At 55.3% G+C, this 22,094-nt stretch overlaps 2 protein-coding genes across 5 annotated transcripts in view; both read right to left on the bottom strand.

The window, feature by feature from the left end:
• Positions 1-58: 58 nt before the first annotated feature.
• CACTIN (cactin, spliceosome C complex subunit) lies at positions 59-16,051 on the bottom strand. Its single transcript, XM_019653519.1, has 10 exons — positions 15,696-16,051; positions 11,972-12,449; positions 9,162-9,257; positions 8,515-8,660; positions 7,396-7,558; positions 7,182-7,296; positions 3,486-3,678; positions 2,691-2,813; positions 2,304-2,587; positions 59-1,690 (listed from the first exon to the last, which is right to left on the bottom strand). The coding sequence occupies exons 1-10, from the start codon at positions 15,869-15,871 to the stop codon at positions 1,200-1,202; spliced, it is 2,265 nt and encodes a 754-aa protein (XP_019509064.1). The 5' UTR covers positions 15,872-16,051; the 3' UTR covers positions 59-1,199.
• Positions 16,052-18,838: 2,787 nt separating this feature from the next.
• The window catches only part of PIP5K1C (phosphatidylinositol-4-phosphate 5-kinase type 1 gamma), a 54,665-nt gene continuing 51,409 nt past the window's right edge, over positions 18,839-22,094 (bottom strand). For all 4 annotated transcript variants that reach the window (XR_002125243.1, XM_019653431.1, XM_019653429.1 and 1 more), the window contains one exon: positions 18,839-21,840. Coding sequence is in view for 3 of the 4 variants with exons in the window: in XM_019653431.1 (XP_019508976.1) it covers positions 21,838-21,840 (3 nt within the window). In the remaining variant the exon portion in view is untranslated. The remainder of the gene's footprint in view (positions 21,841-22,094) is intronic.

Here is a 22,094-nt window from a genome sequence, read left to right on the forward strand (position 1 = left end):
TGTGCGTGTGGGTGCAGAAACTCTGGGCTATCTTTCCAGCATTTCTGAAAATCTAAAATTATCTAAAATCAAATGTTTATTTAAAAAGCATGCACCTTCATGAGCAAATTAAATGAAAATAAGATCCCCCCTCACACACCTAAAAAAGTCTTTTTAGAGAAACAACCTAAAATATTTCCGGATGAAACTGGGTGTTGGGCAGGACTGTCCCGAGGAGCTGGGAGGTGGCACTTCAAGGTCTGGTGTAGATTCTTCTCACTTTAGGCTGGAAATGTCTCTGTAATAAATCAGTATAAGAAATGTTTCTGGGGTTAGTCTGCCTGATGTGCTGTTGATAGTCTGTGACTGTGCGTGAGTGACTGTACCTGTCTGGGCTGTGACTGTCCCTGTCTGACACAGGAACAAGGAGGGTGGGCAGCTTTGTGGTGGCTGGGAGGTGGCCTGTGTCACGGCTGTCCCAAGGTGAGGGGAACGCTCAGACCAGATGGGGGCACTGCAGCTGTACCTATGGAGGCTGGGCTCCTGGGAGCTCCTGCCATCAGTGACTGAGGAAGGACATCTCAGTGACCCTTGGTTCCTGGACCTGATGGTGGACAATGATGTGTCCTTCACACCCACTTGGGGGGAGACTGACCCCACAGTCAGCATCAAGGGCGAGGTGGGGGGGACTGCAGAACTTGCATGTCCTTCAGATGGTCTCTTCTAGAACACACACAGCAAGGCTCCAGGACCTACTGCTACAGGCTCCAAGGGAGGCCAGCTGGGAAAGGGCCCGGGGTGTGGGTCCTGCTGCCGCTGGCTGCGTCTAAGCGCCAATCGACGCTTTGGACTTGGGTCTCCTGCTCCTCAAAAGCCTGGCATTCCACCTCCTGGCTCCATGCAGCCCCAAGCTCAGGGCTTGTCGCAGAGCGAGGCTTGGGCCTGTCTGCCCATGTGGACAGTGAAGTTGGCCGACACTAGCTGGGTTCCCTGGGCTCCGAGAAACCACCAGTGGCCCGGCACCTGCGTGTCAGAATCCTGGGCCAGGCTGGCCCGGCCATCCCCTCCATTTTCCAAGGCAGTTCCTGTGACCTGCTGTTCATGCAGACAAAGTGAGGGTGGCGAGGGGGAGGCCCAGCCTGGGATGGACTGTGAACCGGCCGGGGGTGGCTGCCAGCTTCACCACCGCCATCAGGTGGTCCTGGAGGAAGACGGGGCCATCACCGCCGGTAGCGGTAGCGCTTGAAGTGGAACCAGAGCTGAAAGATGCCGTTGGCAAACTGGCAACGGAAACCATGGCGGTGTGAATACTCCCACTCGCGATTGACGATCTTGAAGGCGATGTCCTCATAGGGGGGCCCGGCATGGAAGCGCAGGGTGGCAAAGTCCTTGTTGTCAGGGCAGGCCTCCAGGAAGTACTCAGGCGTGGAGCGCTTGTCGATGAGGTCAGGGTAGAAGATGTTGAACTTGTAGCCCTGCACGATCTTGGGTGGCGGGTTATCGAAGTCGTAGTGCGTCTGGTTGTACTTGTTCCACTCAAAGCCAGTGTGCACGCGGTTGAAGAAGCGCGGCTTGCGCGGTCGGTACTTGTCAGCCCACAGGTAGGCCTTGCCAGTCAGTGGCATCTCCACGCTGAACTGCGCCTCGTCCTGACCCATGCCCTCCTTGGCCCGCCGGAAGAAGATGTCCTCTGCGCTCTCACTCGCATCACCTGTGGGCGGGAGAGCCGTTACCCAGGACTGAGAAACCGCTGAGCCTCGGTTTACCCCCATCACAGGCCGCCTCGCTCCCAGGGTGGTGTGGGGGCAGCCCTGGCCTGCCCCGCCCTACCAGGCCTCTCACAGAAGACCTGAGAGTCAGGGTGAAGGCACAAGGAGTGGCAGGCCCCGGCCCTCAATGTGCCCCGCCTGTCCTGTGCCTCCATCCTTGGCCATCTATGTCCCCCGGGGCAGGCACCAAACACCATGTGTCCCCTGCTGAGTGGCCGGAGTGCGTAGGGATTAGACCCACAGGGGACCCCCATGTAGGGGCCTTTTTGAGGCTGTTTCTTCTCTGTATGCAGGACGATGGCGGCCTTGGGAGGCTGAGGTGCTCCCCAGTTGAATAGCATAAGGAGCTTTCAGCAGGGCCAGGCATAAGCAGCAAAAACCACCATCCTTCTGTCCTTGGGGTCAGCTGGTCATTGTGCCCGAATGAATGAACCAGTGAGCAAGTGATAAGTGGATGCTCAGACAGGGAGGAAGGGGGACAGAAGCAGGTCCATACAGACCCGCTGGCTGGCCCTGCTCTTCATCCCAGCTGGGCTGGCTGGCTGCAGCACGCACCTGTGACCTGGAGCTGCTGCCGTGATAGCTGCAGGCGCTGCAGGTCCTCATCAGGCTCCAGCACGTGGGCGTCCAGCGGCAGCTCGTGGGCTGTGAGCAGCCGGGGACTGTACTTGCCAGCGTCATAGTCATCCAGGCTCTGCTGGATTAGGTCCTCCTCCATGAGCACGGCCTCTCCCTCCGGCTCCCCCTCTGCCGGGGCTGCCCCCTCCGCCTCAGGGTCTGCGGAGACGCCCTCTGAGGAGGGCCCAGGAGGGGTTGGGGCCGAGTTCTCAGGCTCCAGGCTGAGAGGAGAGAGGGCTGGGTTGGGTGGGCGGTGGGCGACTGCCTGGCCCCTCGAGGTGGGCGGCCCCGGATGGGGAAGGGGTACTTCCGGGTGGGGCCTACCTGTGGCCAGGAGACTGGGGCTCCTGCTTGAGGATGGGGAACAGCGGCTCACTTTCCACGCCCTGCTCCTGCTTCAGCTTGTAGAGCTTCTGCCGCAGCACGTCCTGGTGCCGCTCGCGGAGCCTGGAACATGGGCTGGGTGGTCACCCCAGCTTGGGGGGAAAGAGGCCCTGCTCCCCCTCAGGCTTTCTCATGACTTCCTCCCCCTTTTTGCTGCAAGGACGCAGATGTTGAGAGGGTACTAAGTGGGTATGACATGGGCTGGGACCCCAGCCCACTGTGGCCAGTCCAAGGTCAAGGCTTTGGCCCTGTGTAAAAAGGACTTGGGACCACCGACCCTGGAGAACTGTCCCACGGCCAGAAGGGGCGGAACTGGCAGTGGAGCAGGCAGGGAGGAGGGTAAATTTAGAGGCGAGCACAGAGCGGCAGACAGGCTCTGTGTTTACACAGTGGGGCCAAGCATGCTGAGAATTTGTACACAGGGTGCAGAGCCGGAGGAAAGTGGGGACCGGCAGCCTGGGGGCATCCTGTGATGCCTACTGACCCCACAGGAGACAAAGGCCAGGTGCTCGGTAAAGGCTGGAAGGCAGGCCGCTGCAGGAGGCATAGGAGCATGGTGGGGGCCTTCTGGCTAGGGCACTGGCCTGTGGCCCCAAGGTTACTTAGGGGCCAGCCCCTAAGCATCCACTGTGCCTGGTGGAGGTGGTTCCTGTCTCCCAGGGAAGATCCTGAGAGGGACGAGACCCACCCAGGGCAGCATCCAGCTGAGGTGACCAAGGTCCACTGCCTGCTCACCTGGCACGTGCCATGTGGGCACGCAGCTGTTGCAGCAGGCTCTCCCAGTAGCCCATGTCCAGGTTGGGGCCCCCAGCCCGGATCTTGCCCTCGATGCCCTGGAAGATGACCTGCAGCTGGCTGTACGTCTTCCCCTTGAAGACCGACTGCACATCAGAGCTGACAGAGGCGTTAACGCCCTCTCGCCTCTCACCTGCAGTGGGGGTGGGGGGCTCAGCACAGGGCTGGGACTACCAACCTTGCCCACACTTCCTTTCTTGAACCATGTGGAGGAGCCAAAAGGTTCGCTTGGCAGCCAGACTGTCTGGAATTCAGGTCCTGCTCTACCGGTCCCAGCCGTATGACCTGGGGGAAGTGGCTCACTCTCTCCGGGCCTCAGTTTTCAAACCTCTGCGAAGCTCAACAAGGCCATGCATGTGAGCGCGGGCCTGCGCCTGTCCTGGACGCTCCGCCACAGCAAGGCGAGACGCTCGTTTCCCAAGCACTGCAGGAAGTCTTGATATTGCCCTGAGACAAACAGGCCCCTCTATCCTTCAGGGGAGTCTGTTCCTGCACCTATCACAGGCTGGGGACCCAGGAACATGTCCTTTCCCTCTAGACTGAGAGGCCCCCACGTTCAGGGCTGGATGATACTTGACCCTACGTGCTTTGGCACACCAGTCTCCTTCCTTATCAAAGATGCCAAGCCCTGCCCTGCCCTTTGCACATGTGCTACTTTCCATCAGCAACACCCATCCTAGTGCTGAGCAAGAGCGTCCCTTCTATCAGGAAGCCTTCTCTGCCCCTTGGCCTACACAGCTGCTCCGTGGCTTCCTGAAGGCATGGACCTCCCAGGGCTTCCAGTTGCTCTTTACCCAGCCCATGAGGTGCTCCATACATAGCTGCTGGGTGAATGAGGGGGTGAATGACCAGCCCATGCTCTCTGCTAGAAAACAGGCTTCAAGAACTCCTGCCACTGGACACATGGTCACCGCTGATCAGACAGGGTCGAGAGGGACCTGAGTCCCTGAAGCCAACCAACCTGGGACCCTGGCATCAGCATCTAGAGCCTCAGATACTTCACTGGGCACCTAAGCAGCCCTGGGCAGCTCTGGACGCAGTGGCCAACCCATGGGCCCGCAGCCCACACAGTCTGTGACAGGTACAAAATCACTGCGGGACCAAAACCAAATTCAGCGACATCACCAAGCCTGTGCTCACTCAAACGGACGAAGCCACTGGTGAAAACTTACAACCCAAACAGAAAGCCCCGCTGGCACCACTACCACAGAAGTCAAGCACTGATAAGTCATGTTTAAAGGAAGCCAGGTCCCAGGCCTGCACACCACCAAGCATGTCCACCGACAGGGCCTGCTAGACCTGTCTGGGGGACAGGGGCCTGTCATGTTGACTGGAGCACTCTGGGGCAGAAGGCAGCACCATAGGGAGAGAAGCACCTCCTCAGAGACCCTCCCTGGGAGAACCCACAGGAAATGGTAATGGGGGTGCCACTGGGGACCCACTTTCTACTGCACATGCTATGTACTTAGAATTTCCCAGTTATAGGGAGGGAGGAAGGAGGGAGGAAAAGAGCCCAAATGAATTTAAAGACAGAGCTGTATGTGTGTCCAGGGATGGTGGAGTCAAGACCTCTCAGTCTCCTTTTTCTCTTGGAAATCATGCTGAAACTAAAGCTCATCTTTGAGGGCACCTGGAGCCACCTGGGACCCCAGCCGTAACGTGTGAGGAAGGAAATCACACAGAGCGGTGAATGATGTAGAAGAGAAGTGCCACAGAAGCAACCACAAGAGAAGACTGCGGATTTGGCATCTGGGAGCTTTGGAAGTGGGCAGACATGTGGGGCAGGTGCCTCTGAAGGAAACAACCAGCCTAGAGTATACTCAGCCTCGCTGCCACCGGCCAGAGAGAAGCATTTCTTGACACTCAGGATGTCAAAGAACTTTCTGCCTTTCTCCGGAAGTTATTGCAGGATACGCCCTACCAAGATGAGGGCCAAACCACAAAAAAGGGAGATGCGAGGTCCCATAGAGGGGCTCCCTTACTGGAGTCAAGGGAGCCCAGGAGAGTGGCAGGGGCCAACCTACCTCGGTGGGAGGTGGCAGAGAAAGAGCCTGGAGACAAGGAAAGGAGGCCAAATGGGCTTCTCAATGTGTCTGAACACCTCCAAAGTTCAGTTGGAAGGCTGGGGTGGTGGTAGCCAGTGTCATGAGCAGATGCTGTTTCAAGTGTTTGATACTATTTACTGTATTTCCCCATGTATAAGATGCAAACTTTTTTGAAAAATTTGGGTTCTAAAAACTGGATGTGGCTTATACAGTGGTTGTACAGGTTTTAAAGCGGGAAATGCAAGAAAAAAAACCCTCTACAACCACTGTATAAGACACACCCAGTTTTTAGAACCCAAATTTTCCGAAAAAGGGTGTGTCTTATACATGGGGGGATACAGTATTCACTTCTCTTCATGCAGTCCTCCTGGATGGGTTTTATCATCCCTGTGCAACAAAAGGGACACCCAGTTCCCAGGAGATAGGCAACTAACCAAGGTCACTGAGCTGTTTGGTGGCGTGGATTTGTCCTCAGAGCCACACTCATAACTGTCACGCTGTACATGGGCCCTACAATGCCCTTTTAAACAGTTCTATACCCAGCCCCACTGCCCCCAAAGGAGACTTTCTGGACACGATGACAAAGAGTTTCCCTTCCTTTCTCTGGAAGTTACTGCAGGATGTGACCTGCTAAGAGGACAAGAGAAACAAAACTCCATTTATAAAAATAAAGGATATTCGTCCTTTTCCTGAGAGAAAGGAAACCGCCCCAACCCACATCTCAGCAGCGAATAACATTTACACAGGCCAGGGGGAGGGGAGGGCACGCATCTCTGGCCACCGGAAGGAGGTGACGGAGGATGGAGATTAGCAACAGGGACACGAGGGGGCGCACAGGAGCTGGAATTGTTAAAGCCATTGGCTTCAGTGGGAGAGCCTGCTGGGATTGGTCATGAGCTTTTAGGGCAGTGGTTTTCAACCAGGGTGATTCTCCCCCAGGACACTGGGCTATATCTGGGGACATCTGTGGTTGTCACACTGGGGGGTGCTCCTGCATTCAGTGGATGGGGGCAGGGCGTTGCTCAGCACCCCACAGTGCCCAGGACAGCCCCACAGAGAGCAACTGGGCCCTGAATCTCAGCAGTGCCAAGTAGGAGAAATTCTGCTTCAGAGCTTGTTTCCTTTGCGATTAGACGTGATCATTTTGAAAAGAAAATGAAAAGTGAGTTACAAAAGAACACCAGGTTGAACAGATCGGGGCTGAACAGGGTTCCTGGCAAGTGGAGGTGGGCCCTGCTTCCACTCAATCTGGCTGAGCCTCTGGAGAAAACTTGAAACCCAAACAAAAAAACGCCCTGCGGGTGCCGCTCCCAGGAAAGCCCAGTGATGCTGAGTGATCATTTAAGGAAACCCTGCACCCAGGACTGGCGGTTCCTGCTGCCCAGTGCTGCCCCCTGGTGGCTCCCAGAAGCCTCCAGAAGGCTGTGGAGAGAGCCTTGATGGGGAAACTGAGGTTTGCAGAGTGCCTGAGGCTTCCCATGGAACCATCTGGCCCTCAGCGGCTCCCACCAACCCAGATATGTGTCCCCAAGAGCACACCCTGGCGCCTTTCTCATCACCCGGCTTAGGGTGGGCGCTGGCCCTGCATTACCTGGGCCCTTGCCTGAGGCCTCCAGCTTGCGGAGCTTGGAGATCTCGTCCTCTGTGATGATGGTCATGTCCCGCCAGAAGTCCACGTTCTTGCCCTGCTCAAGTTCCATGTACACCTGGAGGCAGAGGCACAGAGGGGAAGGTTGAAGGCATGTCCTGGGGGGCCAGGGTGCAGGTGGCGGGGCCAGGGTGTGGGTGGTGGGGCTGGGCAGTACTTGGATGTCCTCCAGCAGGTCCTCCATGTCGGCGACCGTGAGGCCGTTGAGGAAAGTGTAAGGCTCATGCATCTCCACGGCCAGGTCGTCGTCCTCGGCGCTGATGTACTTGGCCAACAGGTCAATGGGCTTGGCCCGCCCATCCCGGATACGGATTTTGGAGCTGCAGGGGGTGGGGGGGGGGAGTGTCAGAGCTGAGGGTGTGTGCGCCCTCCCTCCTGAAGACCATGCGTGCTCACAGGGGTGACGGTGTGGGAGCCAGGGGAGGAGCTGGCCTGCAAGGGGGTGGTGGTAAGGGAAGACTTCCTGGAAGTGGAGGCATCAGGTGGAGGAGGAAGGTGGATCAGCGAGGATGCACAGGACAGGCAAGGGGCAGGCACAGGAATGAGCATGGGGTCTAAAGAGCAGTGGGTGGGGGTGGAGCCAGAGGGGAGAGAGGACCACCTCCTCTCAGTGAATGGGCTGCCCCAGCTGGGAGATCCAGAGCCTCGATGCTGTGCCCTCAGGGGCACGTGTCCGAGGGAGCCCCTCGACTAGGCAGGTGTAAGCCCCTGGCCAAGACTGGCTTGGCTGGTGGGCAGAAGAGAGAGGAGGGGGCTGGAGGTGGCCAGAGTACACACGCTGGGCCTGGGCCTGATACTCGTGTGGCCCTGAACAACTCATGACCACCCCCAGGAGCCTCATTTTCCTTGTCTGTAAACAGAGCTGATAACCCTGCGGGCCGTGAGAGGAGGGACTAGCGTAGTCGCAGTGGCCCAGGGTCCAGCACACTATGCAGCCTGCTGCCTTGGCCACATGGAGCAGGTGCATTCAGGTGTCTCCTCTGCACCCAGCCCAACGGGTAAGACAAGATGACACACTAGCAACAGGTGTGCACACAAAGCAGGGGCTGGTGCCAGAAAAGGGGTGAGGGAGGGCCTCCCAAGGAGGCAACAGGCAGAAGCCCAAAAGGTGAGAGGGAGCAGTTAGGGCAGTGGGTTCCAGGCAGCATGAACAACAAGTGCAAAGGCCCTGGGGCAGACATGGGCTCCATATGTTTGGGTCCCGAAGCTGGTGAATGGAGGGACGGGATGCAGCACGGTGGTGGGCAGACCCCGTGCCTCTCAGTCGCCCACACACCGCAGCTTGGCCTGCTGGAGATGGAAATTGTCCTCCTGCTCTTCCCAGGTCTTGAAGTGCTCTGCCTCCTTCTCCCGCTGCAGCATCTCCAGCTCCTGTTCACGCATGGCTTTCTCCCGCTCTCGCTCCAGCCGCAGCTGCTTCACCTGGGGAGATGTGGGAAGGAGGAACGCAGGACAGCTGGACAATGGGAGTCTTGTGGAGCTTGCCTGCCCTGCGTGCTCTCAGGCCATGGGGTCCCCTGGGGTGAGGGATAGGACTATAACCCAGGCCTAGCCCCAACCCGCCAGTCCTGGATACAGAGATTGGTCCAGGAATGCCTGAGGTTTCAGACAGACCCGGGGCAGGAGGGGCCTTCTTTCCGCTGGAGACACAGCAACTTGGACCTGGAGGGACCATTTCGGCCACTCTAAGAGAAGCATCTGAGAGTAAAGCCCAGAGGCCAGCAGAGTTGAGCTGGACAGAAACAGCTCGTGGGAGACACTGTCTGAATCCCTGGATCCCACTGTGCCTGAAGCCAGCATCTCCTGGACTTTCCATGTAAGCCAATTAGGTCCCACTTGACTTAAGCCAGGGTGAACCAGCCTTAGGGCCCAGATGAGGGAAGGCCTTCTGACCCCATGTGGGAAGGCCAAGCGCATCCCCACCTTCTGTAGCTCCAGCCGATTGTCCTCCTGGATCCTTTTGTTTCGCTCCTTCAGCTCCTTCTCCTCCAGATGGCTGATCCCCTTCTTCTCCAGGGCCTGGAAGGGTCAGTCACATGCCTGTTAAGCAGAGTTGACTCCCTCCCCGCACCACCCACCAGGGAGCTTCGATGCACTGGTGAACAAGACCGAGACGCATGGGCCACAGCATCTGCTCTTCAGTCGGGGAGAGTGAGGCATGGCCTCGCCCCTGGCCATGCTTTGCTGCCTTCCACCAGAAGACATGGCCCATCAACGCCTACAGAATCGATTTGAAACAGTCCAACCTTCCAGAGCCCCCTCTATCCACGAGTGAGATGTGTGCTAAGACACAGGAGGCAGTCGGCCTGCCCCTGTGGGGCTTGTAGTCTCACGTGGGCCTGCTGACTCTTCTCACACAGAAGCCTAGCTGCACTGACTGTGTGGTGTTGTCCTCAGCAGCTCAGATGCCAGCTGCCTGTCCAAAGAGGCAGGAATAGTGATTGAATGAGAGGGGGACCCTGAAAGCATGCTTGCCTGGGGTCACTACAGTGGGAGGAAATGGTTCCCCATTTCACAGAACCTTAGGGTACCATGAACACAGTCAGAGGTTATTTCCTGTGTCCTCACCCAGCGTTGGGACCCCTCAAACCCTCTGACATCACCTCACATTTATGGCCTGAGCCAGGCACCAAGTCCCACATCTCCAGACTATCACCCTCTCCCCAACCTGCTCCGGGGTGTGTTCAAGGATCCCCCTTTACCTGCAAAACACACCTCCAGAGGACAAAGGGCTCCCTGGCTTGGGGCCACCCCTCGACGTCCATGCCACCCCTTGGTCTCCCCAGCCACATCAATAACAGCAAATGCATTTCCCATCTCTATAGCCACACAGAACAACAGCTATGGCCCCAGATGGGGAGCTGGTTCAAATCCCAACTCTGCCATTCATGAGCGGGTTGGCCTTGGGCAAGCAGCTTAGTGGCCTGACACTGACAAGGTTGCAGTGAGAAAAGCCCTTTGGACAATGCCTGGCACAGAGTGCGTGTTCAAGTTCAATGTGACTGCCCACCCTGCCAGTCCAGTGGCCCTGAAAATGGGGACAAAATGTGTGACGCCGCCCAAACTGCTGGTCTGTCTAGCACCCTCCCTGGACTAGACAGGCTTCAGAAGCGGAGCTGGGGTCAACCCCTCCTGTGCTTATCTCAGGGGGAACTGAAGCCCTCCTGTGGGGTGAGCTCCCAAGGCTGGGCAGGGCTCCAACAAAGGCTTGTTGGGGAAATGCCTGAACACATGTGCGCCCTCAACACACTAAACTACAGCAAGCTTGTTCATTCACACTTACTGAGCGCCTACTGTGTGCCAGGCTCTGGGGACACAGCTTGCCCTGTGGCACTCACAGCCTGGCAGGAAGTATACATTATTAATTGGGATGTGTATTTAGACATCACCTTTGCAGTGCGAGCTTTCTGAACCCGCTTATTAAACTGCAGCCACCACGCACCCTGCTCTCTCCTCTTTATACTTCACCAACACACTTATTTACAGTCTGAGTCCCCCAAAGACTACTGGGCCCACAGGGACTGGGATCTTTGTCTCACTCGCTCGTGGATGTGTGCCCAGGGTCCATATGGTATCCACCACCCACAGGCACACGATACACATTTGTCAGTAAAGTGCTAGGAAGGGAGAGGCAGTACCCCAATAAAGAATAACCGGGGGAAGCGGGGACACCTATCAGAAGAGGGGCCATGTCAGCCAAGATCTGAAAGACGAGAAAGAATCAGCCAGGAGAAGAGATGGGGAATGTTCCAATGCAGAGGAATGGCAAGTGCAAGGGCCCTGAGGTGGAATGGGTTTGGTGTGTTCAAGACAATGGCAAGAAAAAAATGCCTGGATTGTGTGTGACAAGCGGGAGATGCCCTGGCCTCTGGCTGTGCCCACCTGCTCTCACCCTCCCCACCACCGAGGCACTGTCAGGTTGAACTGTGTCCCCCAAAAGATATGTCCATGTCCCAACACCCAGACCCTGTGATGGTGACCTTATTTGGAAACAGGGTCTCTGCAGATGGAATTAGTTAGGATGAGGTCACAGTGGATTAGGCTGGGCCCTAATCCAATGACTGGTGTCCTTATAAAGAAAGGGAATTTCAGACACAGACAGAGATGATGACACCATGTGAAAACAGAGAGGGAAGATGGCCATGTGACGGCAGAGGCAGGGACCAGAGTGATGCGTCTATAAGCCAAGGGTTTCCAGCAACCACCAGAAGCTGGAAGAGGCAGGAAGGACCCTCCTCCAGATTCCTCAGAGGGAGTATGGTCTTACCGACACCCTGATTTCAGACTTCTGGCCTCCAGAACTGAGAGAAATTCTGTTGTTTTCAATCATGTTCCCAAGGCCATGGCTGCAGGTAAGTGATTGGGTGTAATTTGCATCTCAAGAAGGAGCGGACAGCAGTCTCTAACTGGAATTCCTTCTTGGGCATGTGATGCTAAGGGCCACTGAGGTCAGGCTGGACTTGGGGGCAAAGCGCACCTGAAATGTTACACTGCAATACAGTTAACGGAGTAAAAGCTGGCAGAACCAGTGTGTGTATGCATGCATGTGTGTAAGATAAACTCTGCAAGGCAAAGTGCAGTCCGGGAATGTGCTCTGTGAGTGCCACAAACGTCTCTTGAAACAGAAGTTGTAAAACATATGTAAAGCAGAAACGATCAGAAAGGTAGGAAGAATGTGGAAATGGTGAAAACAACACTACCCGCCAGGCACGGCGCGGCTAAGACGGGCTCACCTTGTTCCAGATGAAGGTACCCAGGAGGTTGTTGTCGCCGAAGGGGTTGTCGGTGTTGGTGTAGCCCATGTACTCCTCGCCCCAGCCCATCTTCTCCCGCTTCTTCCTCTCCTTGGCCTCCTTCTTGGCCAGGCGCCGGGCCCGCTTCTCCTCGGGCGTCTCAAAGGCCTTCATCAGCTCCTCCTGCTGCTTCCGCTCCTCGCGCAGCCGCAGCCGCTCCTGCAGGCTCTGCTGCTGGCTCAGGGCCTCGGCCGCCTCCCGCGAGCTCTGGGAGAGGTCTGGCGATGCTGAGCTGGATGCAGAGGAGCCCGGGGACCAAGAGCGTGTCCACTGCCTGTGGGCCCAGTGGCCCCGCTGCCGCCGCCACTCACTATCTGAGTCAGACTGAGACGACCGGTCCTTTGAGCGCCATTGAGGGGGTTGTGGGCTCCGGCTCTGTCTCCCTCGCCGCTGCCACTGGTCCTCCTCTGAATCTGACCTGCAGACAGAATCACAAAGGTCTGCTTACTGCCTGCTGGTCAGTCCTTTGGTCGACAGATGTTTAGTGAGCACCTGCTGTGCGCCAGGTGCTGTTCTAAGTTCTGGGGACCCAGCAGTGACCAAAACATTGATGGCCCCTGCCTTCGTGGGGCTCACATCGACAAGTAAACACAGTATGATACTGGACAGTGCTTTGAGCCACAAACTATAATGACATAACATCAGGGGACAGAAAATAACAGAGAGGGTCTCCCTGCGGAGGTTACTCTGGAGGAAGTGGGGGAGGGAGCTATGGGGAGATCTGGGGGGAGGGTGATCCAGGCGGAAGGCATAGCAGGAGCAAAGGCCCTGGGGCAGGAATTTACTTGGCATATTCAAGGAATAATAAAGAGGCCCATGTGGCTGGAGCAGAGTAAGGGAGAGGGAAAGGCAGGGAGTAAGGGCAGGGAGGGAACGTGGGCGGTACGGTGCTGCAGCTCTACATGTATGAACCAGAGGATCTGAGCTGTCCAAAGTTATCAAGTGAGGGCTTACAGGAGAAGGTGTGCTTAAACTGGTCCTACAGAATGGGCAGGAGTGAACTAGAGTAAAACTGGCAGTGATAAAGAGCCAGGGAAGGGCAGTGGGAGCAGGGAAGAGAATGGGTGAGCCCCTAAGGATGAATTCTTTAGTGTTTCGAGGACTTTGAACATGGAGAGCATCCAAGTATGTCTTTAGTTTGTTAAATGTTCCACCTATTAAGCTTACATAAAAAATCCTGAACTATGGGTCGGCCGAGTGGCACGTTGGTTAGGAGTTGGCTTGGGACGCCAGCTCTGAGCAGCAGGGCCCCAGTTCGGATCCCACATGAGGGCCAGTGATGCTGCGCCCTCTACAGCTAAGATGGTCAACCTGGAGCTGGGCTGCCATAAGTCGCCGGCGACGACGTAGGCTGCAGTGGAGCTGGCTGGCAGCGGATGTGAGCGGGTATGACCCACTGTGAGCAGCTGTCTAATGGCCAGCGAGCGACTGCCTCACCCGGGAAGAGCACAATGATAATACCAACATGGGCCAGTGAAGCAACGTCCTCCACAACTAGACTGAAGAACAAAAGGACAGCAACTTGTCTGTTCCCCTCGCCCATTCCCCAATTTTTTTTTTTTTAAGATTTTTATTGAGGAATTGGGGGATGGGAACAGCGCTGGGGAGTTGGGGGAAGGGGAACAGACAAGTTGCTGTCCTTTTGTTCTTCAGTCTATGTGGAGGACGTTGCTTCACTGGCCCAAGTTGGCACCATCATTGCGCTCTTCCCAGGCGAGGCAGATCAGTCGCCGGCTTCTGGACGGCCGCTCACGGCGGCTGCTGGCCGCTCACGCTGGCTGCTGGCTACACACGGTAGCCCATGGCAACCCACTGCAGCAGGGGCTGCAGCCTACGCCGTCGCTGGCGACTCACAGCAGCCCAGCATCACTGGCCCTCATATGTGGGATCCAAACCCGGGTCCTCTGGCGTCCCAAGCCAGTTCTTAACCAACGCACCACTCAGCCGGCCCCCCAATTCCCCAATTTAAAAAAATAAAAAATAAATCCTTAACTATGAAAACCAATTATTTTGGAGTCCTTCAACAGGGACTACAAAATTGATCAAAGTTTTATAAACATTAATTACATATTTAGGGTTGGCTGATTCTTGTGAATAATTAAAATACTAGAAAACAGTAGATGGAAAAATACAAAGATGATAATAATAAGATTTATTGCTATATGTGAGCCAATGCTAAAATATCAACACCAGACCCTTAATGCAGGGTCAGCAAACTTTTTCTGCGAAAAAGCAGCTTTGCTGTTGCAGTGCAAAAGCTGTGTGGACGGTATGTAGGCATGGCTGTGTTCAAAGAAAATTTTAGTGTGGACACTAAAATTTGAATTTCATATAATTTTCACACTTTCCTTTCCATTTCAAAATGTAAAAATTCTTCTTGGTCACAGGCTACAGTTGGCCAGACCCCGGTTTAATACACTTTTTCATTATTTCTGTTCTGCTACTTATATCTTCCTGGAATTCCTGGGTGGCAATGATCTTAGGGGACGCGAAAGGAAAAGCCATCTTCTCAGGCTCGAGGGTGATCAGCTGTGCCTGATACAGCCACTCTGGCTATGGATGGTGACAACTGTGCCATCCTCCTCCTCCCTGGTGTCACTCCTGCCTACCCCTTCAGTCAGTCCCTTCTCCACACAAAAGCCAGAGGGAGTTCTGCATAGTAAGTCATACCACATCACTCCCTACTTCCCTCCAAATAATGGCTAAACCCTTCACCACAGTACAGAAAATTGTACAGAGTGTAGTTTTGTAACCACACATAAACTTCATTTCCTTAGCATGCATACTGCTTTAATCCAAGCTAGCTTTGTTCAGCCTCACAGAGCTATGACACCCTTGCACTCTTTTCCCCAGATCCTCCTACCTGTACATATACTGTGTGTCTGCTCTTTTTTTTCTTTTCTTTTTTTTTTATTATCATTAAGCCCTTAGAATATTAGGTTCCGGTGAACATCAAATTCATTTAAGAACAAAGCTTCAGGTCTATCAACCATGGCTAGGATATAATAACTAAACCTCAAACTAAAATAATGTTTTAATAAAACAATGATAACACCTTGGCCTCAATTATGTTTCAGCTCATGAAAGTGGAACGGCCCCAAGGTCGCATCCCTTGAGAATGTGAGCGAACAATACCAAGATTGACTCCAGGACCTGAAGCCATGATCAACTGCTCCTTGCCTCAGCCCTGACCAATCAGTAGAGCCCCCAGCCCAACTCCCATAGCAACCATGATTAATGATTTTTCTCTTATATATAACCTAGCCACTGGAGGCCACAGGGGAGCCAAGCTTTTGAAAGCAATAGCTCACCTGAGTCTCCCGACTTGGCTCCAACTCCTCAAATAAACCTTTACTTTCTTTGCATCAAATTCCTGCTCGTGTTTACTTCCAGCTTGGATGCGCACAGGCAAGGGGACCCTTAGTAACAGTCTATGGTAACAGTCTGCCGTTACGCCTCCCACTCATCTCCTACTCTCCTCCGCCGCGCTCACTGCGGTCCTTCTAACCACCAGGTTCCCTCCCTGCCTGGAATGCCTCTCGCTTTCCTTTCGCTGTCTGACGTCCCCTTTTCGAGGAAGCCCTCCCCCAACTAACTCAGGGGATCTCCCAGCTCCGCGAGGGCAGGAGCCGGATCCCCAGCGCTGTTTACAGAGCGACCCCACCTGCGCTCACGGCTCCGCTGCCTCCTCCTGCTCCGCCTCCGTCTGCGCCGACCCTCGTCGTCCTGACGCCGCCGGTTTCGCCGTCCATGGCTCCCGCTCCGACTTCGGCTCCGACTCCGCTGCCTTTGGCCCCTGCGACCAGCGGACCGCGAGCGGGAGCGTGTGTCCCGACCCATCTGCTGGGACGGTGGCGGCGGCGCTGACACAAATATCCAGGGCCTGCGCCAGGGACCTTCCTCGGCCGTGGCGCGCACCAATCTGTCCCGTTCACGCCTGAGTCGGGAGATAAGAACCCATCCCTCGGGGACTCTGACGCCCTGTAACCAGCCACTTCCTGCTAATGTGGTACGCGTGTTGGACTCCAGCCAGACTGTGGCCTCCAGAGTCGAGGATCGCTTCCTTCAGGCAGTGCTAGGGGCAGCCCCATGTGGGTCCTCGTGCTTTAGGATTACGCAAGGTGCTGTGGGCGGAGTTAGGACAAACCAGGAACTGAGTGGAGTGGGGCCTAGGGGGGAGGGACCAAGAAGACGCGGGTCCAGGGAGGAAGCCGAGCTGGTGTGGGCGGGGCCTAGGAGAAATCAAGAGAATGTGGCCCGGGGTAGAGCCAGGGAGGTGGGGCTAAGGAGAGGCCTATTTGGGGAGTGAGGTCTCTTGGCCCATTTGGGCGGGGAAACCCCAAGATGGTAGGTTCGAGCCCATGTATTTCAGGGGTTAAGCTTTTTTTAAAAACTTGAATAACTCCAAGTTCCCCATCAACCCATTTTATGTATGGTGAAACTGAGGCTCAGAGAGGGAGTCATTTTAACACACTTCCCTCCCCTGACCTCAAAGAGGCAGCCTGGAGCTGCGATTTGAACTTGGTGGTCAGCTTTGTTCTGTGAGTGCTTGGGGAACCGTGGGATACGGGGTACTGGCTGCTAGTAGGAGTCCCTGTGGGGCTGGTGGGGAGGATGGATCATAGGGAACAGAATTGGAGGCCAGGAAATCTGGAGGACCCACAAGTCCTGCTCCCAGCTCCCCCAGCCCATCCCAGAGGATGGTACTTAGTATTTTAAGTTAATTCTTTAAATGTTTATCTTAAAGTATAGCTTCATAACACCACCCTAAATGCTGGCTTTGTATGCTGTTTCTGCTTGGTACCAAGGTGCAGGGTGGGTGTGGTGGTGCAGATGGAGCCTTCCAAAGGAACCGTCTGCCACCACCCTGACAACCCTGCTAGTCATGGGATGTGGGTGGTCCCGGTGATGGGACCACCCAAAATGGGAGGGGGGCCTGGCCCCGTGATCTTCAAAATGCAGATACATCCGTGAGAGTATTTGAATACTAATCTTTGAACATAAGGAAAGCACATCCCAGAGCATGTGTGTCTGGTTTACAAATGAGCTGTGCCATTCTGCATCTCCATCTATGATCACAACTGGGTTTCCAAGGGCTCACTCACGGACAAGATCTGACTTTCAATGCAGTGGTTTAAAAAAAAAAAACTTTATAGGGAAACAGTGTGTTTTTCCCAGGGCCCATTAGCTCCAAGTCAAGTTGTAATCCTTCAGTCTTAGTTGTGAAGGGCGCAAGCTCAGCTCCAAGTCCAATCGCTGTCTTCAATTTAGTTGTGTGTGTGTGTGTGTGGGGGGGGTGCAGCCCACTATCCCATGTGGGAGTCGAAGCAGCAACCTTGTTGTTAAGAGCACACGCTCTAACCAACTGAGCCATTCAACCACACACTGGCAGCTCAGCTCAAGTCGCTGGCTTCAATCTAGTTGCAGAGAGCGCAGCTCACTGGCCCATGTGGGAATTGAACTGGTAACCCTGTTGCTCAAAGCTCGTGCTCTAACCAACTGAGCCACCCAGCCACCACAATGCAGTGTTTCTTTTTTTCTCTCAAGATTTTATTGGGGAATTGGGGGAGGGAAGAGAATTGGGGAATCAGGGAAGGGGAACAGACAAGTTGCTGTCCTTTTGTTCTTCAGTCTAGTTGTGGAGGACCTCCCTTCACTGGCCCATGTTGATATTGTGACCATTGCACTCTTCCTGGCTGAGGCAGCTCACGGCGGCTCACAGCAGCTTACGCTGGCTGCCGGCTGCTCACGCTGGCTACCGGCCACTCACGGGAGCTTACGGCAGCCCACTGTAGTCCCACTGCAGCCTACACCGTTGCTGGCGACTCAGCCCAGCTCCAGGTCAAGCTGTTGTTCACCATCTTAGCTGTGGGGGGTGCAGCGTCACTGGCCCATGTGGGATCCAAACCGGTGGCCCTGCTGCTCAGAGCTCGCACTCCCAAGCCAACTCTTAACCAACGAGCCACTCGGCTGGCCCCCAAAACACAGTTGTGTGTTTTTTAAAGCTGAGCCATCCTGTCACCTGCTGGCAGCTCAGCTGCAGCTCAGCTCAGGCTGGGACTCTAACCGCTGTTGCCCAGAGCTTGCACTGAGAACCAACTGAGCCACTCGGCCAGCCCTTGCAGTATTTCTTTCTTTTTCTTTATTGGGGAATTGGAACAGCGCTGGGAAATTGGGGGAAGAGGACCAGACAAGTTGCTGTCCTTTTGTTCTTCAGTCTAGTTGTGGAGGATGTTGCTTCACTGGCCCAAGTTGACACCATTATTGCGCTCTTCCCCGGGCGAGGAAGATCAGTCGCCGGCTTCTGGACGGCCGCTCACGCTGGCTGCTGGCTACACACGGTAGCCCATGGCAACCCACTGCTGCAGGGGTTGCAGCCGTCGCCTCACGGCAGCCCAGCTCCAAGTTGAGCTGTTGTTCAGCATCTTAGCTGTAGAGGGCAGTGTCACTGGCCCTCATATGTGGGATCCGAACCGGGGCCTTCTGGCATCCCAAGCCAGCTCTTAACCAATGCGCCACTCGGCCGGCCCTCGCAGTATTTCTTAAATTGGGAGTCTGCATTACTCAATTTGAGCCACTCTGGCAGAAGGAATACAAACTCTGGGGAGTGTTTGTTTCTTTGAGCTAGAATGCACTGATGTTAGAAGCTTTTAGAAGTTTTTCAAGCTGAACTGAAACCAGAAAGAAGCCACCCCTATTAAGGAATTTGGGTCCTGTTGTTATTTTAAATCTCATGAGGGTTTTCAAAGCCAGTATTCAAACTCCCAACCGGAGACCAGGGGAACACAGAGAGAGGCAGAGACAGCAGAGCTTCTTACCCAATTTATTAGATTTCTTCAATGTAAAAAGGGGCGGGGATGGGACCCAGGGCTGCATACAGGTGTTATGGGGCCAGCTGTGGCTGGACAGTTAGAGGTGCCCACAGGAGGCCACACTCTGGATTGTTGCACACCAGATCTCAGGGGCTGAGCACACAGGACCCCCGGTGAAAATTAAGACCCACAAGGTTTGCAGTTTCATTGTGTTTCAAAATCAGTTTAGCCATAAAAACAAGGTTGGGGTGGGATCGAGGGGCTGCAAGGAAGAGTACCATGGCAAGGGACCCCACTGGGGATGGGAGTATTGCACTGAGCCAGGTGGTAGAAGGGGATGGTGAGAGGAGGCTGGCAAGGGACTTGTGGAAAGTTCCACCTTGTCAGTCTCATGAAATGCCTTTTGTTTTTACAGTACCAGCAAGTCAGACGATGCCCACATTCTCAGAGACAGCAGCCATGGAGGGAGGGGGATGACCCAGGAGGGAAACTGGGCAATTTACAGATTTCCATCCTGGAGGAGGCAGGGTAACAGCTGGGTGGGTCCAGGGCCTTCCTGGCAGGAGGTCTGGGGAAGGCTATGAGTTCACTACATATTATAAATAAGGTCTTGCCTCCCCCCACCCTTACCCCTAAAAAGAATAAACAAATGCCTCACATCTGCACAGTCCTGGGACTACTTTAGCATTGAGGTGACCATTCTCTGAAAGACAAAGAATGAAACACAAAATGGGTCTCCAAAGGGATCTTCATGACTTAACATGAAAATAGAAATGTCATGATATCCAGATTTGCAAATTTCTCCTACAAGTCAGCATCTGACCATGCATTTGTTCTGTGATCCACTCAGGAGAACCTGAGGGGCCCAACTGGGAACACAGACCTGATGGGACACGCAGGTGGCTCCCCTCCTCACTCGTATAGCTCCAGGAGGCCGAGGGTGCCTTGGATGCAGCACCCACTGCTAAAGGACTGTGCCTGCGGCTCTGGTCATCCCCACCTGAACTCACGATGTCTCTGGTGCCTGGCCTCTGGGAGCCTGGGTGGGGACTCCCACATTGGCGTTTGGGTGACACAGCTGTTCCCATTCATCCTCGAGGTCCAAGATGTACCTTCAGAGCTCTGCCTGCTCAGCCTGCCTGTCCCCTTGGTGGGACGAGTCAGGGACAGACTGGTGACTTGTGGCCCGCATTATCTGCACTGGTCTGAAATCCAGGTGAGGGTGCTCCCAGGATCTGGACAAATGCTCCATGGCTAGGCGGGAGAGGATGCTGTTTTGCTTCTAGTCTAGGCTACCCACCATCTTGTTCTGACAGGTCCTCTGAGGGTCCCCTTCCCGAGGCTGCACATTGTCCCTGGTGACCCTGTTCAGAGCTGGGTGCTGCCCCAGGGGCAACAACGAGGGGAGAGCCCCCAGGGCACAGTCTGGTTCTCCAGGGAGGAGCTGATGGCAGCCGGGCCAACAGATTCCCTCCAGCAGGCTGTGCGAGGGGGGACGAGAGCAGTAGTGTATGCAGCATGCAATAGACTAAAAAAATCAGATTCCTGGATTGGTGGGTTCTCTAGCTGTCTCAGCTCTACCAGGGAGGCAAAGGCTGGGCACAAATTCTTCCAGGTGTGACTTCCACTCTGAGCTGGCTCCCAGCTCCTCCCATGTGGGGCTGAAGTGGGGGCTCTGCAGAGCGGGCAGGAGGCAGCCATCACTGACATGCCACCTCTCAGGAGGTGCGAGTCTGCAGAGGCAGGAGAGACCCTGCAAAATTGTTGGCTCCAGCAGCCCCCTCTGGACACAGCAGGGTACCCTGGCGGCCCCCACATGGGACTCTGGGCCCAGGAGTAGCTGCCCCTGCTGAAGATGACAAACCAAAAAAAAATTGTTTTTCATGAACAATTTCTTCCTGTATCTTTTAATCATCACATGTGTCACTATCATTTAAAAACGAGAAAGAGACTGCCCACTTCAGTCTGGGAGGGAACTTTTGCTGAAGAGGGTCTGTCCCTCTAGGCCATGTAGCCTACCCATGGGGAGGGCCCCTGCTCTAGGACATAAGCTCTCCAGAAGTCCTGTGACGGAGGGCCTGACTGCATCCTCTCAAGAGTTGGACATTCAGGGGAAATCCTGCTTTGAAAGGGTGTCTCCCATCACTTGGGGCCTGTCCTCCCAACACTGAGCCGTCCATGTGAAGGAGGTAGACAGCCTCAGCCCTGAGCTCCACTGACACGGGGCGGCCATGTGTCCAAATTTTAGTCGCTGCCCAGTGATTCCTGCTCCCAGGTCACCTGGGGTGGATGTGGTGATGGAGAAACAGATGCTGAGAGATGGAAGGGTCAGCAGGGTGGAGAGCCACCTCCAGGCCACTGGTCAGCCTCCCCCAAGGATGGATGTCCAGCACACGGCCTGCAAACCTGAGCTGAGAGTGGCTGCTGGGTGCAGGCGGGAGGTCTTCAGGGGCGCCCTGGGGACAAGCAGGGGCCCGATGGACCTTCCCTCCTAGGAGCTCCATCCAAGACGGACAGAGGCAGAGCAGGGCGGTGCCAGCTGAGACTCGGAGCATGGATTTTCAGTCAGGGTGACCAGGCCACTGGGGCGCAAACGGGCCTTGTTCCCTCAGCAAGACACATGCAAGCACAGTAAAGAACAAAGAAGTGCATGGAATGGAGTTTCTTTTTCCACTGTGGTTTTTTTTTTTTTCTAAAAAAAGCACATGTGTGCTGCCATCTCTGTGCAGAGTAAGGACCCAAAATAAATATGTGATTGGAAACTCAGGAAGGTTCACAGTATCAAAGGCATAGGTAGTTGACGGAGCCTGGGGCCATCGCTCTACAGCTTGGAGCACTGGCGACCGTCGCAGAGGAGAGGACGTGGGCGAGCAAGGTCCAGCGGTGGCCAGGCAGCATGTCCCGCGCCCTGGACCGAACTGGGCGGGCAGCGCCTCCAGGAAGCAACCAGGGTGGCAGTGGGCGCTCTGCTCTAGGTTGGTGACTACATAGAGATTACTGCGGAAGGCAAGAGGGGCAGGTGAGGGCGTGATAGCCTGGGGCCAGACCCCCACCCGCTGGGCCTCCCATGGTGGTGCCTGGCCCCACTGCTGACATCTTGGGCATGAGGGCCAGACACAGGCCCCAAGATACTTACCCCATGGGCCACCTCGCAGTAAGAGCCCAGGCCTGCCCCTCCCACCCAAGACCTCAGTTTCCCCATCTGTTCTTGGGGCGTCTGGGGGGTCATGCTCTTGGCCCACAGTAGGCCA

Source organism: Hipposideros armiger, unplaced genomic scaffold (genome assembly GCF_001890085.2).
Source record: "Hipposideros armiger isolate ML-2016 unplaced genomic scaffold, ASM189008v1 scaffold_202, whole genome shotgun sequence".
Lineage (NCBI taxonomy): Eukaryota > Metazoa > Chordata > Mammalia > Chiroptera > Hipposideridae > Hipposideros > Hipposideros armiger.

Excerpts from the sequence above, each read along its gene's own strand:
- CACTIN (XM_019653519.1), bottom strand. The coding sequence starts at position 15,871 with ATGGGTCGGGACACACGCTCCCGCTCGCGGTCCGCTGGTCGCAGGGGC. Across the intron at positions 7,297-7,395 it reads ACCTGCTGGAGGACATCCAA|GTGTACATGGAACTTGAGCA; the intron begins GTACTGCCCAGC and ends CTCTGCCTCCAG. Across the intron at positions 3,679-7,181 it reads GGCCTCAGGCAAGGGCCCAG|GTGAGAGGCGAGAGGGCGTT; the intron begins GTAATGCAGGGC and ends CCCCCACTGCAG.